The following is a 15,974-nucleotide window of genomic DNA, read 5'->3' as shown; positions in this document are numbered from 1 at the left end:
CCTCGAGCTCAATTATACGTGGTCGCACTTGTACACGATGTACACACGTTTTTTAATATACATTATTAACGTTCCCAGAAATCAGACATTGACGCTCATTCTGAAACTGAAGCGAACGCGGCATCCCATGTGCAGAAAAAAGGGAATCCTTCAAAATCAAAGCAAAGAAACAACTTTTTTATTCACAGTGAAAAACGGTACGTTTATTTAATTTGTATATTTTACCTTAAAAGCTTACACACATTTTGTCTAAATCTAATTTTGTGGAGGTCAGAGAAAAGGACATGAAGTATTTTTGTGGTCAAAATCAGACTCGTTGTTCGTCGTGTATGTGTGTCGTTTTGACTTTTCTGTTGTTAATTAATAGGGGCCTACTTAATTTAATGTTACTTAGAAGACTGTTAATGACTTGCAATTCCAGACAAGTCTTATTTAAAACTAAAAGTTAATGAATAGTATAGCCTATATTATTATTAGTTGTAAAATTGGAAAAGTTTCTGTATGGCGTCACCACTTTTTCATTCAAAATGAAATAAATAAAAAATACAGATGTGATAGTACTGAGATAGGCATGATTGATAGGGGAATCATCCGGGAATCAATCTAACTTTACTTACCATGCTTTCCTCTCAATTAGATAACCCTTTTTGTAAAAATGAGTGAAAAAGTGGAGGCGCCATACAGAAAGTTATCCGTAAAATTTAGCCTTTAATAAATAAAGTCAGACTCAGAGTCTACTTCTACTTCTAAGTACCTAGGGCTGAAAAGTGAGGTAGGCTAATATTAAAATAAATAACAAAATAAATTGGAAAGATTTTTGTCACCACTTTTTCAGTTAGGCAGATAGGTGGCCCTACAGTATGACTGTATTTTTTATAAAGTTAATTATTTTGATACTAATTATTTTATAAAAAAAAAAACTGTGCTTGCAGGATGCGGAAATATTTCCACAATTTTGATTACACTAAATCATAGGGAATGGTCAATTTTGGGTTCAGACAAATCGTTAGTTGCGATAACGTAACCCTCCTCCCGACGGCCGCCACCTCCGGCCTGCGGCTGTCGGGAGGAGGGTTACATTATCGCAACTGTATCAATCGTCTAGTCGAGTCTGTCGAACAGCTAAAAACTTAAACGGTCAGACAAACTCGACCGGTCAAATAACAATTTTACAACCATGACAACTCAGCTCAGCTTGACAAGTCACCAGAGTCACAGTGAGACAACTCAACAGTCGGAGTGCCAAGGCAAGTCGATGTGCGAATGACTGTCCTACCTCCACCTATCAACAATTTTCCTGTCAAATCCTGTAAAGCTGAAATGTTTGCGTGAACTTACAAGACAAATTTTTAGCTGAACGTGCAATCCATCAAGTTGTCTTACTGTCGATTGGTCAGACGGAGGAGTTGTGTCACAGGTGATCTGTCTTGCATCCATCAATTTAGTTGGTGAGCAGTGGAGCAGCTAGTTTTCTTGTTTGATGTTAAATTCAATTTTGAAATTTGTTTTCCCTTTATTTATTATCCAGTGACATGGTACAATAATGGCTGCTGAGATCTTACCAATTACTGCTCGTCTTCATGTGTCTCAACTACCCTTTGACGTCACTGAAGATAGACTGAAGGCGAGGTTTGGAAAGTATGGGCGAGTCTACGGTGAGTACTTAGTCATACAATACATTGCAATAAAACTTTATTGTACATGAACCTGAATCGGAAATTTCTTTTTTTATATTTTATGAAGTGGGAGCATTGCCAAGTTTTCTTATTAGGAGGTAAGCTTGGGCGATATCGATATATTTTATTCACGATATATCGCCGATAATATATCGCGATATTCGATATAATCGCGATTAATTCAATTTGACATCATCAGTCTTCAAACTCCAAGTGAAAGTTGTAGAAGAGAAATTCATAGCATAAGAGAGGTGTTCTAATGACCTATTCTTCTGGTTTTACTCCAAACCTATGGGGTGCATGATGTCTCGATATTTCGATTAAAACCAAATCCATCCGATATCGAAATCGTTTCCAAATTAATATCGCGATATTCGATAATATCGTGATATCGCCCAAGCTTATTAGGAGGTCATCTTAACAAACAAACACACATACAAACAAGCGTATTTGCTAGCTGAGACATGTTGCACCCCATAGGTTTGGAGTAAAACCAGAAGAATAGGTCATTAGAACACCTCTCTTATGCTATGACTGTCTCTTCTACAACTTTTACTTGGAGTTTGAAGACTGATGATGTCAAATTTAATTAATCGCGATTATATCGAATATCGCGATATAATGTCGGCGATATATCGTGAATAAAATAAATCGATATCGCCCAAGCTTAGCGGGAGGATCGCCTTTTGCAACGTAGAATTAGGACACAACGCTACAACAACTCCTTTGTCCCTACTGCAATCCGTTTTTACAATGGTCTTTAAAGTCTGCTGTGTTTTATGGACCAATGTTGTGTACATTTTACCTTGTATATAAATAATATATAAATATTGCTGTGCATAATTTTTAATCCATGCAAGAAACATATTTCTATACATACCTGATATTCTAATTAATATTTTTATCTGTCTGTGTATTGTTTTACAATTTTTTGTTTTTTTGTTGATACTGTTAGATCAAGGCCAGTTTTTTAATTCCCCAGTGTAGGATAATAGAGTTCTTATCTTATCTTATCTTTACAAACAATCTTTTCAGAGGTGTGTGTAAGAAAAGGATTTGCCTTTGTACAGCTAGGCACTGAGGAAGAGGCAGACAGAGCAATATTGAATGAAAATGGATCTCTGTTTGAGGGTAGAAAATTATGTAAGTCAATGTAGCACAAAGTGTGGATTCAAATGAGTAGAGATTTGAAATGTAGTGAAAAACATGAAGGTGCAGCAACAAGTAAAACTAGAATAGCAAAACGAAAATGAATGTATCAACAAACTTGAGGTGGGACTTTGAAAAAACAAAATAAATAATAAAAGATAAATAAATGGAGATAAACAGATGTTCACAGACGTTCAGAGACAAACACATTTGTATAATGATGATAATGGTGAAAACTTCCCTTGGAATGTTTTTGCCTGAATTGCTACAATGGTCTTTTAGAAGTGAATAAAACATTGTTGAAGAATTTAATCAGATTATTTAAAGTGGAAAATAATATTTGCACAATAATAATAATGATAGGACATTTTGCACATGCTGTTGATTTTGTTTATATTCTGATTAAGAAATGTGCTTAGTACCGCGGGAATAGGAGATTACAATACAAGTTTAGTGGTTTTGAAAAGGACTCAGCGTTTCGATCAGTATGCTCTGATCTTTATCAGGAACACTATTCCAAGTCTTTCAATGAGTTGTATGAAAATATTCATCTTGAAAATTGATTTGTTTGCAGGGGTTTCATTGACCAACAAATCACGATTTGGTAAAGCGATCAATTCTGATGGTAACTACAATGGAGGAGGACGAGAGAAAGATCCGTATGACACTATGGACAGGTAACAAATATTTCTTTGAGGTTTCAGGAGCAACAAATTTGTTTGTAGTGGTATTTTGTTGGCATCATTCAATAAAGGATGCTTTATTATTGCTTTGCGATATACAGTGCTCAGTACAGTACCCTGCAAAGGTTTAAACGGCTGTTTAAGAACTAGTCACTACTCTTTTATTCCTCTTTATAAATTCCCTTTTGTTTAAAAGCAAACAAAAATGTTCAACTGTATAGTCAATTTGTGACAATCTGTCTCAAAGTTTTGAGATTGTACGTTTCCAAAAACTGTCTTGAAGTTATCTTTGCTACGCGTTGTGTTGTGCATATGTGTGTGTTCAAAATACATATTGCATTCCGCGTAGGTAAGTTATTGCCCAACACACAAAGCCAGTCGGTCTTTAACAGCTCCAGTTATGTCTTTATCAGCCGTTTAAACACCCCCACATGACGTGCTCTCCACTAATAGGAATAGCGAAACTGTCTGGGGTTTTTAAGAATTCTGTTTCAAAAGTGAGGTTTGTGTTTAGTTTGCGAAAGACTGTTTCATGTTTTTCTGAGGACACGTACGAGTGGGAACTTATGTTTTTGCCGTTTAATAGCCACACATACATCTTAACTAGGGCACTTGCTCTTAATACACTTTTTGTAAAGCCTCCCGGTTCCAATAACATAACGATGCTGAAGCACAAAGGTAGCAAAGCAAATATGCTTACCAGTTTAAGGTTACCAGCTAAAATTACTAGACTATTATATCCTGCACATTTTTGCCCAGTAGTGGTTTTGTTACATTTAATGCTCACCCAGCTCTATGACATTTGAGCTTTGGATGAGAGATGTTTGAGGATTGTGCTAAAAAATGGATCCTATTGTTTTCCTAGGGTCAAATATCATACCTTAAATTTGTTTCAACATAAGTTTTTCAATCTGTTTAAAAAATGTGATTTATTAATTTTTCCAGGGAAATGGGTCGATACGGTGACAGGGATCTCACTCCCTCACGGCCGAGAGAACGCTCGCCTCTTCGTGACCGCTACAGCGATCGATATCTTGATCGATACGATGATCCCTTGAGTGACCCGTATGAAAGAGATCTAAGGTGAGTGAATTGGAATTCTCGTAAAAAGACTCCAAAGTATTCCATCCAAAACTCTTTCACCCCATCTGAAAGCAATGTGTCCATACAATGCAACAGAAATAAATTGACTTTGCTTTTCTTAAATGTAACTAGATGTATCTTTCCTTGTCCAAACCAGGAAACGAGATCGGTATTACGATGAACGCTTACCACCAAGCAGAGATCGTTACGAAGATCGCTTGTTACCGGAGGATGATTACAGACGAGATATTGCATTCCGAGACAGAGAGAGGCTGCCAGAGAGGGAGAGGGAGAGAGATAGGTTGGATAGAGACAGAGATAGGTTGGATAGAGACAGGTAGAGACAGTTTCTTTCAATAGTGCCCTCATCATGTAGACATGCTCTAGGGCACTGATCATGGCATTATGGACAAATTAACAAATAAGAACCAGAATTATAACATCGGCAGTAAATATTCTTAAAAACATTCAACCAGTTGGTAAACAAACTCAATAAATATAATTCTTCTTGATCTTGTTTCATTTCCCAGACGAGATTCTCTTGAACGACCAAGGCGTGATATTCCAGAGCGAGAGAAAGATTTGAGGGACCATTATGACAGGAGACCACCACTCCATGGTCGCTCCTCTGAACCAGCCCCTCGTCTGGCGTCTCCTGGACCTGCCAGTGCCCCCCTGCCACTAGATGATAAACCGATTGACTGTGAGATACTCTTACTGGGAAAGCACCTCCGGTAAGTAGCAGTAGTAAAGTCATTGTCTCGGTATCTTTTGGACTTGGTGTTTCGAAACTGTAGCACTCTCTTTATCATAACTTGCCTGGCCAGAAAACAAACCATTCATTCACTTATCCATTGGTGGTTTATTCATTCAAAATATTTTATGGCAGCCAAAAGCTGAATTGCAGGTGTTTTTAACACCAAGTCAACAAGATAAAAGGAAAGCTAAACAAAAAAGGATATCTAGACAAAAAGGAAAAAAAGTACAGTATAAGTGCACAAGGCCCAGTGGCAGACATCAGGGTGTGCTGCGGTTTCTTTTAGACTCTTATGTTTTGAATTTTGGCGCCCTCCGGTATCTTTATCATAACTTTCCAGGCAAGAGAACAAACCAATAATTGGTCAACTTGGCAACCAAACATGAGAACAGTCAAATTGGCAACCAAACATGAGAACAGTCACTAATAACAGGACAGGAACTTATACTTTGAGGGGGCTAGGCATTTTTCATTTTGCAAAGGGCACTTCCGTTGAAAAATCAAAGAATATGGGAATCTTTTTGAAGCAACACTAAGGCCAACATCAGGGGCAACAAAGGCCAATTTCTCTGTGTGAATTCCAGACAATAAGTGTTAGACGATGTGCCAAGTACTCTGAAAAATAATGAGGTTTTGATTTAGAAAGGCATCATCTCTAAAGGGTCAGGCTGTAACTGAATTGGCGGCTACGGCTATGGCTGTTGCTAAGGTTGTTGCTAAGGCTACCTATACTTCAACGCAAGATGATGCTGAAATCCAGCAGTAGCGTAGCTGTAGCCGCCTATAGACTGATCAATTGCGTATTGACCATCACAACCCATTGTGCAACCAAAAGTCTGACAAATGAAGGTCCGACATGCATGCGCCTATGCTTTGCGCGTGGCAGAGTTGTGTAGAATGGCATTGGAGAGGCTCACATGTTCTTGCTCACACGTGCGCTGTTAGCGGAGCCTAATGAATCGGTCTATTCAGACACAGCCTAAGTGTGACCACTGGCTTTATCTGTTTGCAACCAGGGACTACGCTGATTTGGTAGAGCGCCGTCTGAAGGGGATAGCCCTTAACACAGGTCTGCTCCTTATCTCTGTTGAGGCTTCACTGCCGCAAGCCCTGGAGGACGTGACTAGACGCAAGGTTCTCTACGCTATCATTCTTACCTCTCAGAATGAAGTACATCGATCTGTCACTCTCAACATCCTGCACGGGAGCCCACAGGGTAAGTTTTAAAAACCTGGCCGCAATTTATTTCGATACTTTTGTTCCCAGTTTTTTTTTTTTTTTTTTTTTTTTTTTACTTTACTTTATATTTCAGTTTATTTAGAGTATCCGAGAAAAAAACCCGAATAAAATTGCACTTTTAAAAGTATAAATTATATTAACAAAATTCAAAAACCAATAAAGTATTACTTTTCTTTGCTTCAGAGGCTAAAGATGTGTCAGTAAAATTGACTACTTATTTATGTAATTTTGAAGATCAAAACTTCATTTTTGGTAGAAGAAGGTGAGATGTGTCTTTTCTTTAGAAGCGATTTTAAGTTGGGATCAAGTCTTTCTTCTTTATGAGAAGTAAGTGAAGCTGGATGTGAACTGGAGACTCTTAGGTCACTCTGCCCGGCTGCCGGTAAGCTTTGTAAAATCTAACAATCCACCAAAATATTGAAGTGTGGTTTAGTTTGGAGGTTACAAAAAAATATTTTATTGGCAAATGTCCTTGAATGTTATATGCTTTAAACCTGTAGTGTGACATCAAATTTTAATTATTTTTTTTACGTCTAAAAATCTGTATGTTGCAAAAATCGAACAGCGTGAATTAGCCGCACAAATGTATAGATTTACATTTTCAATGTGGCATCAAAAAGCGAAGTGTGAGGAAATTTTGTGGTTGTGAATGGTTGTGAAATAGTAGTTAATTATTCAACTGTTATGAGTGGAGTTAAGTTCAAAGCTCTCTCAATCGAGCAACAGAAGTTTGTCATGTTCTGTTGCTTAGAATTTGCAGTGATTTTAAATATTCGTTCATCTCTAAATTTAAATTAAATTGGTAGATCTTCATGATATTTAAACTAATATTTGTTGTTCCACACACACAAATACATTTCACTTTTCCTCTTCACAAATATTGTTTTCAGGTCACCGGAGCAGCAGTTAATTTTGAAATAAACTTTAGATTTTCAGTATTTGAATTTGCCCTTTGACACCTGTTGATGTGTCTGTTTGTTTTATTGTTTGTTTTTTTGTTTGTTTCTTTGTTTGTTTCTTTGTTTGTTTCTTTGATTGTGGGGGATAAACTTATAGAGTTATGTTTTCTACCTCAATGTCCATTTGTATTTCTTCCCACTTTAATCTCTTTTCTGTTCTTTTTATCCTCAAATTTTGCTTCTTAACAATTTAATTTGTCTTCTCTCCCAGAAAATAATTTCATTTCTATTTCAGCCCCCAAAAAGCAGAGCAGATGACATAAAAATATTTAATGAAAAAGTGTTTTTCCTTCTAATAATTACTAGCGCAGACAAGCTACTTTTGTTTCCACAGCTGACGTACATCAACTTAGAGTTTGCTAACACTTTTATTTGAAATAGGAGCTTTTTCGTTATTGGAAATTAACACCAGTTGAACTGATTAAAATGTTGACATGGTTTCATGTTGATGTTCAAAGGAACACGTTGCCTGGGATCGGATGAGTTGGTCTATAAAAAGGGTTTGTAACCGTTTTTTATAAAATGCATATGGTTGGAAAGATGTTTTAAAAGTAGAATACAATGATCCACACATATTTGCCTCAAAATTAGGTGGTTTTCCTTTTACTATGCGAACTAACACGGTCGGCCATTTATGGGAGTCAAAAATTTGACTCCCATAAATGGCTGACCGTGTTAGTCGACGAGGTAAAAAGAAAACCGTGCAATTTAGAGCCATGTTTGTGTGGATCATTGTATTCTACTTTTACAACATCTTTCTACCCATATGCATTTTATAACAAACGGTTACAAATGCTTTTCAAAGACCAACTCGAGCGATCCAAGGCAACGTGTTCCTTTAATCTTTCTAATAAATTGACCTAAGGCGTATTGTGTTTCCGTCTCACATAACTGTTTAATGTTATTAATACTTTAGTTGTTTGAATAAGAAGAAAAAAATATTCGCACTTTAGGACTTTACAATAATGAGTGTATAATTTGAACGAAGCATTGTTGTTGAAAAATAAAATCATATTTGGCTGTGTTTCAGTCCCACATTGTGTATCTTGTCGCTGTATGATGCAATTAAATGCAACATTATCAAATCATTCTTATTCTGTCTTTAAAATTGTGTTTGTCAAATTTCATATTTTTTTTAACACAGCAAATATTTTATGAATCGGATACGTGTATGTTTATACTTTGTTTCTTCCCATTTTATTGTAACATTTGTAGACTTGTCATCTTTTATCCTGCAGCAGCCGAAGAGAGATCATGCAGATTTTCTTTTCTCCATTTAACTGATCTTAACATGTTTTTCTTACCATTATATTATGCATCATGTTTTCAAACATCTGTCTTTACATGCATGGTTTATCATCTTTGTGGTTTTTCATTACAAATATCTACCAAAGTACAATCGCAAAAAAGAATGGAGAAAATGAATAATGTTGAGACATATTTGTTGATTTATTTATTTGTGTAACTGCATTTAAGTGCATGCATTATTTAAAATACACTTCTTTAGTTTTAAATACTCTATTGAAATGAAAATAAAATGCATATCAATTATTTTTGGTATGTGAAGGTGTCATACTTTGTTATAGAAAACAAAACTGTTTTGTAATGGTCTATTATTATTTCAATTTGGCTTATAAGTCTGCAAAATTACTTATAAATGCGTTGTAGTTTGTATTTGAATAATAGGTATAACAAAATTTGTCAATTTGTTCAGATTAACAGTGTTGTTTCATTTTCTTCCTTGTATGTAAATCAGAACACAGAAATATGCCACTAGAAGATGCACTGTCGCTAGTCGAACGAAACTACACAAATTATCTTCAAGATCGTTCTGCTCCAGCCAAACTGCCCCCCAAATCGGCGCTCCCTGTAGCGTCCACACACACAGCTCTTGCCCCACACACCCTGCCCCCTCTTCCCAGCGAACCGACCCAACCACGTATCCAGCCCCCTCTATCCTCTGCGGCTACCCCGGCCTCCGGTCAGACGTCGCCCGCTGCCATGGTCATTCCAAACGTGGAACTGACCATTCCGCAGTTGATCAACCTGTTGGCTGATCGTAAGCAGCTGACCATACAAGAGATGGATCGGGTGATCGGTCACTTACAGGCTGTACGGAGGAAAATGGCCGTTGAGCAAGGTGTTGAAACTGACCCTGTCCAGATGCAGAGCAACCAGCCTAAACAGAGTGAGTATGACTATAACGTCGAATGATCGATGACCAATCTCACAAATTTGAATCATCTAGTAAAAAGTTTTGTCCCTGTGACAGGGGCATGGAACAAATCATTTCCTTTGTTCATTTTGCTTCCAGAATATTCCTCTTGATCATGTGTCAACATTTCAAACCTTGACATGATCGTGTATTGTTTCTTAACATTGTACTTATTGAGTTTCAATGCTCGGCGACTGTGACTTTGTGACACGTTTCCTGAAAGCTACTGCAGATTATTTTACAGAATGATTATCAAAAATTGTTGTAATATTTTTTCAAATGATCTAGTAACCTTGTCAACAGTCATTTTACCTGACAATCCTATTGAGTAAAACAATTTCCAAAATAAGAACAATCTATTTACAGAGCCATTGCCTCATACCTCATAGAAGAACATTTATTTAAAGACATGGATACGCACGTCTCCTCATGGGAAAAAACAGCTGGACAAACAAAACAAAGAATCCTTCTCTTCAGATGTTCATTGCAACAATTTTTCGTCTCTGTTGTTTTACAGTGATTGACAACCCAGTACAACAAGCCCCGGTAGACACTAAACATAACGAACTATCGGCCAAGATCCTGAGTATCATTCACCCTGGTCCTGGCGGCTCAGCCTCAACCACATCCGCTAAGACCGCCCCGATAATGAGTAGCATGCCTAGTGCGCCCAAGATCGGATTTAACCAATCCCCAAGTGCACCACCACCCCCTCCCCCTCGTCCTGTGGCTGGTACCCCCCTTCCATTTTCCTACGGTGGAAGTCTCTCTACGATGAGTAGTGCCCCCGCAGCTAGCAAGGCTCCCCCAGCAGCAACAAACAAAAACATTAACCTAGACAGTCCGAATGTTCAGAAGGCGTTAGATAACCTTATCCAATCTGGTCCCACAATGCTGAAGCAGCTAGCTACTTCTAGTAACATGACAAATAGCATCAACACCATGAGTAAAACCCAGGCTAGTAACAACGCCATTCTTGACCTTAAGAATGCAGTTAGTGGTAGAAAGCCTACTGGTCCTAATAAAGAACATATTGAGGCTCAGTTGAGGGCAGCACAGACAGCAGCTCTTCAGACTCTTCAGCAACAACAGCAGAAACAGCAGCAGAACACGCAGCAGAACACGCAGCAGAACCAGCAACCGAACCAGCAACCGAACCTGCAACCGAACCTGCAATCGAACCTGCAACCGAACCTGCAACCAAACCCACAGATGCAGCAGCAGGCTGTTTTAGCAGTTCAGGCCCACATCGCACAACAGGCTCAACAGAAGAAAACACCCCAAAATCCTGCTCAGAGTCCCCAGCAGCTGCAGCAACAGCTGCAGCAGCAGCAGTTATATGCTCAGCAATATGCTCAGCAGCAAGCTCAGTATGCTCAGTATCAGCAGCAGCAGGCCCAGTACCTGCAGCAGCAGGCCCAGTACCAACAGCAGCAGGGACAACCACAGCAGCAACATCCCCAGATGCAAGGTCAGGGTATGGGACCTCGAGCGATGGGCTCTCAACCAAATGTTGGTCAGACCATGCCATCCGCAAACATGGGTGCTGGTGCGGCGGGTGGCAATGCTATGATGCAAGGTGGTGCTGGCTGGCCTCCTAATCAATCTATGTCTCAGCAACAGAAGCAGTCAACCTCTTATCAACAGAATCAGAATCAGGCAAAAGGGGGTAACTCTAAACCCCAGCAGTCTTACCGCTGGCAGAACCAGCCCGGACCCCCAGGTACATAGACAGCCGATGCCTTCCTGCATCCATCATGATATCTGAGAGCACCTGGATTCAGCAGATCAAACTTTTGGCAGTTAGTTACCAGGCCTGATACTTCACAGAGGCAATGGAGGGTGATTGCCTACATGCCCCCTCGGGCCATTGCCTTGGTGCCCTTGAAATGCTCCAGTAGAAATTTTAACTTTCCACATAGGGTGCCCTTTACCAAGGAGAAAATGCCTTGATGCCTCTACACCATCAAAAATGAAGCATACAGGCCTGTAGCTACCCTCGCCACATCTGATCAAGTATCTTGTAGATTGTATGAACTGTCTTATTGAAGTTGATGTGTAAATAAGTGTTTACTCTTGACACCCATTCTTTGTAGAACTATAACTTATCAGAGAATGGTGTCATCTTTTCATTCCTTTGACTCAAGTACATCTTTACCATGTTGCAGCCTTCTTGTTTCTTTCCTTATAAAATAAATTCCCAAACCGAGGCAGGATAAAACAATTAGTCTGGTCCCGCTTATGTGTGATTGGAATCAGCATGCGCCTTTTAGAATGTGAGCAGGGAATCTGACAAGGATGGTGAAAGCATGACAAAGGTTTACCGGGTCTCCACAAAGAAACTTTAGCTGCAGTATTTTTCTGAGCACAATTATTGGTGAGGAATGTTCTAAAATCATCTGTGATTGAATAATCTTTATAGACTTTGTTGGAAATTCATACTTCCCTTGATCATTGTAAACTGCAAACACCTAATCTTTCTTATGGTTTATTTTTAAAAGTAGCTGGCAATTATTTAGTGTATAGTGTTCATTCATTGTTCTTTTTTTTACATACAGCTTTGAAAACTATTCTTCTGAAGTGGATGTTTAAAGAAAATCATTAAAAGCCACTGTTATTCATATTGAGGTAAAATTTATAACAATTCATCTGTTAAAAAATTGTGATCAGTGTGTAATTTTTAAATAAGTGTTTAAAGTTAAGATTTCCTGTTCGAAAATGACATGTGGAACACCCGGGTTCGTTTTGCAAAACAATTAGCAGCTTGAAAGCGTGTACATGTGGATGGGATGAGATGTTAGTACTGTCATCGGCTATTCCGGTTTGTTGACCTAAAAGTAAATTAATTCTGGATACAAAATTGAGCACCAATGATGGCGATTTGTTGTTAATCGAATAACCAGTTAAACCAACTATTGCAGACGGCTAATCGTTTAGTGAGTTTTTACACACCAGCACGACTCGTGTTTTAGGAACATTTTGTACTTTTACAAAAGCTGTGAATATTGTGATCGTTTATCAAAGTAAACATTTCAAGTTAGAAGTAGTTTAGTTATTGACCTGTAGGCTTAGTTTAATCCGCTCATATAATTTGCTCATTATTTTGATATGCATGATAGGCAGAATACTCAATAAGAAGAAGCTAAAAATCCTTTCAGTTCTGCAAGGTTCCATCATTGGTCCATTCTTTATAAATCCTAAACTAATGCATGTATCTTAACTGTTTGGTAGATTTCTCTGCACAGTTCATTGTGTAGTTAAGGTAATCTCCTTGTATTACTTTTTCAAAAGTCTACTTTGTATTGATGCTTCGGAATTGTTAACAAACAAATAATTGTTTATGTACACAATAATCACTTTATGCAGTAAACCGCAACGGAGACTATGTAAAATTCCTATTGTGGTCAACAATAAACTTGTAGAGTCGTGGTAATGAGAAACTTAAACAAACCAGATGTCCATACTGTTTAATATGTTCCCATCTTTACCCCCACCCCCTCCCCCAAATTGTTAAAAACAGAATTGGGGATATTGATATTGCTAGACCTTCAAAATATGTTAGTACAGTATTGTGAATTTTGTTACTTCACGTGAGTTTCGTTTCGTGAGGAGTGTCGCACTCTATGCATCGACAAGAACAATTTAACCCAAACAAGATGACGCAATGTTTGGAGTTACTCAGTTGCAGTGTGATAACCATGGATCGAAACGTCGGCTCCTCTAGCTTTTACAACTTCACTGGCTCAATTAACTTATTGTCTATACATGTACATTTAAAATGTAATACAGTTCACGTTTTAGATCGAGTTACTTTCTAACCAGACCGTTCGTAGACACGACTCGAATTTGGATGGTTCGTTTGTAACCGACCTGAAAAAAAAAATCGAGAAATGCTGACTAAAGTCGACAAAAGCAAAATCGTTCTTAGCGGTGATCTAATCGAAAAATAAACTAAAATTAATTAAAATGAAAACAAGTAGAAACACAAACGAACGACTAGAAAACTTCCGCAACCCTATATCGATGTCTACTTTTCCTCTCAATCTTCGGCCGTTGCTTGCGGTAAATTTCGGGTTTTTAAAAAGAAGTACGAAAAACGATACCGAGATAACACAAAATGTGTTCGAATGTTGGAGTAACAAAGCCGTTAATAATCTTCAGTTTTCTATCCGGTCGATCAAACTACAAACTGTTCGAGGAGAGCGACATCGAAATCATTAGGCCGTGTTCGACTTTTTACCAGACAGAATAGAGCAACTTAAATTAATGGATTTGGCTATAGGGACGAGCTCACAAAAACAATCGATTGGCGAGGATTCGTCGATTTTCATAAATGAGTTTTGAAAACAAAATGTGCGATAAGTTCTCATGTTTGTACAAACGGAATAAAAATCGCTTCGTGGTCGTTGTTTGGTTTCGAGGTGTACGTTAAAGTTCGGTTCAATCTGACTTGTAATTCAATGTATACTTCGCTGAGATTGAGAAAGGTTTTGATGTTCGAAATGCGGACGAGCACAGCTATACAAAAAATAAAAAGTATCGAAGTTGATCGACACATGACTAATTGAATAAATACGGACTGCATTATGGTCACGGTTGGAACTCGAAATGTTCGTTGCGTAGGAAGAAGTTTAAAGTATGTGTGTAAATATAACACGTCATTGCTCTGTACGATCTTTAAGGCCAGTGATGTAAACTTGCGTATAGGCCCTACGTCAATATTTTGTAATGGTTCCATAAATAAGCAAAGAGTGTTACGTTTCAATGGGCGGAGTAATATGTATATCGTGGGAGAAAGTAGCTTCTATATTCGAGAATAGTTGTGTTTAATACACGACGGCTGTTTAAGCCCCAGGTTAAACTGAAAATTCCGGGATTCGTTTGTATGTTGTTTTTAATGTCAACTTGGCAAACGATCACTAAATATTGCAAGGGATATTTACTCTCATTGTATTGAAAATAAAAAAAACTTACATTGGTGTCCTTAAAAAAAGACCGGATTTCACCGTAAGCTTCAACTCGTGCACGCTGGCTTGAAGATAAATTGATTTATAAGACTTTAGTTGCCTAGACTGGCGGGGTTAAGAACTTAAAACGAAGGTCAATTCTACAGTTTATTTACTGTCAGACACCGGACATAATTTATAGAACTGTATGCGGCAGTAATTGGATAGTAAACCGATGTTTTTGGAGTTGTACTTTTAGTGGAAATAAAGATCATTTCCTGCTTGGTTATTTAATATAGTTGTTGCGAATGACCGGTTATTAGCTAAGGCTGGTGGACAAATTTGGTGTTAATCTGAGGACATGGTGGTCGGAGGGCTCGTACGTCGGTACCAATTCAGGGCCTTACGGTTTACTCGGCTGAACCATTGATAAATAAGAATACACACCTTCCATGGTTGAACAGGCGGCGCGGACCCAGGCATGCAAATCTTCAGCTGATGTTCCCTTTTTTCTTTCCAAAACAGTAAATGAATGAAAAACACTGTACAAAAGTTTAGTGTGATCGGCCACTTCCTCTCTTTTTTTTTGCAATTAAAAAGTTGCATGTCTGCGCCCCCCCCCCCAATTATATATATTCTGTGAGTGCTAGTCACTATGATCTACAAGTACAGTCGCAGAAAGCGGAACATCCTGTGACACTCTCGTGTTTGTTGGGGTTACAGTACAGGCACTGAGTCTGACGAACTTGTCTGCGCCAGCCACGAGATGGGGAGTAAAGAACATAGATGTTGCTCAACATTAGTTTAAAAAACGAGCAGACACTATAACAAAATAAAGTGATTCCTTTGTACGTTGAACTCTACGGACGTCCAGGTGGGGAACCGAACCAAAGCCTGAACATCTAACGTCACATTTCGAGGCCCCTGAGTTACGCCAGATATCTTCCGTTGAGCCCACGTCCAATCACCTTTGACCTCGCATCATTTCTAATGGAGATTCGCAGTGGAACGTAAGGGACCGGTCTAACCGAACCCGAACTCTGGATCTACGTAAAATACGATTTAAAAAAAAAAGGTCTTTGGTCCCTTGATAAAACATCTCTGTATTGTGGCGCACTTGATCCTAGATCGTGGGTTCGTTTTTTCTTCTTCTCTATTTTCGCGGGCGTATCAAAATCGAGGCCGTAATGAATGTTGGGTAATGTTTCGCGCACGTCTCTGTCGAATTGGTTCGGTACCAAATAAACATGGCCGCAATGTAGCGATT

General features: G+C 38.4%; 1 protein-coding gene across 1 annotated transcript; it reads left to right on the top strand.

Moving 5' to 3' along the window:
- Positions 1–88: 88 nt before the first annotated feature.
- On the top strand, positions 89–13,207 carry LOC117289228 (nuclear receptor coactivator 5-like). Its single transcript, XM_033770248.1, has 10 exons — positions 89–197; positions 1,529–1,655; positions 2,712–2,819; positions 3,400–3,502; positions 4,454–4,591; positions 4,749–4,928; positions 5,122–5,325; positions 6,365–6,564; positions 9,303–9,734; positions 10,279–13,207. Exons 2-10 carry the CDS (start codon positions 1,544–1,546, stop codon positions 11,490–11,492), a joined length of 2,691 nt encoding a protein of 896 aa, XP_033626139.1. The 5' UTR covers positions 89–197; positions 1,529–1,543; the 3' UTR covers positions 11,493–13,207.
- The last annotated feature ends 2,767 nt before the right edge of the window (positions 13,208–15,974 follow it).

Source organism: Asterias rubens, chromosome 4 (assembly GCF_902459465.1).
Source record: "Asterias rubens chromosome 4, eAstRub1.3, whole genome shotgun sequence".
Taxonomy (NCBI): Eukaryota; Metazoa; Echinodermata; class Asteroidea; order Forcipulatida; family Asteriidae; genus Asterias; species Asterias rubens.
This window is presented reverse-complemented; position numbering and strand designations above follow the sequence as displayed.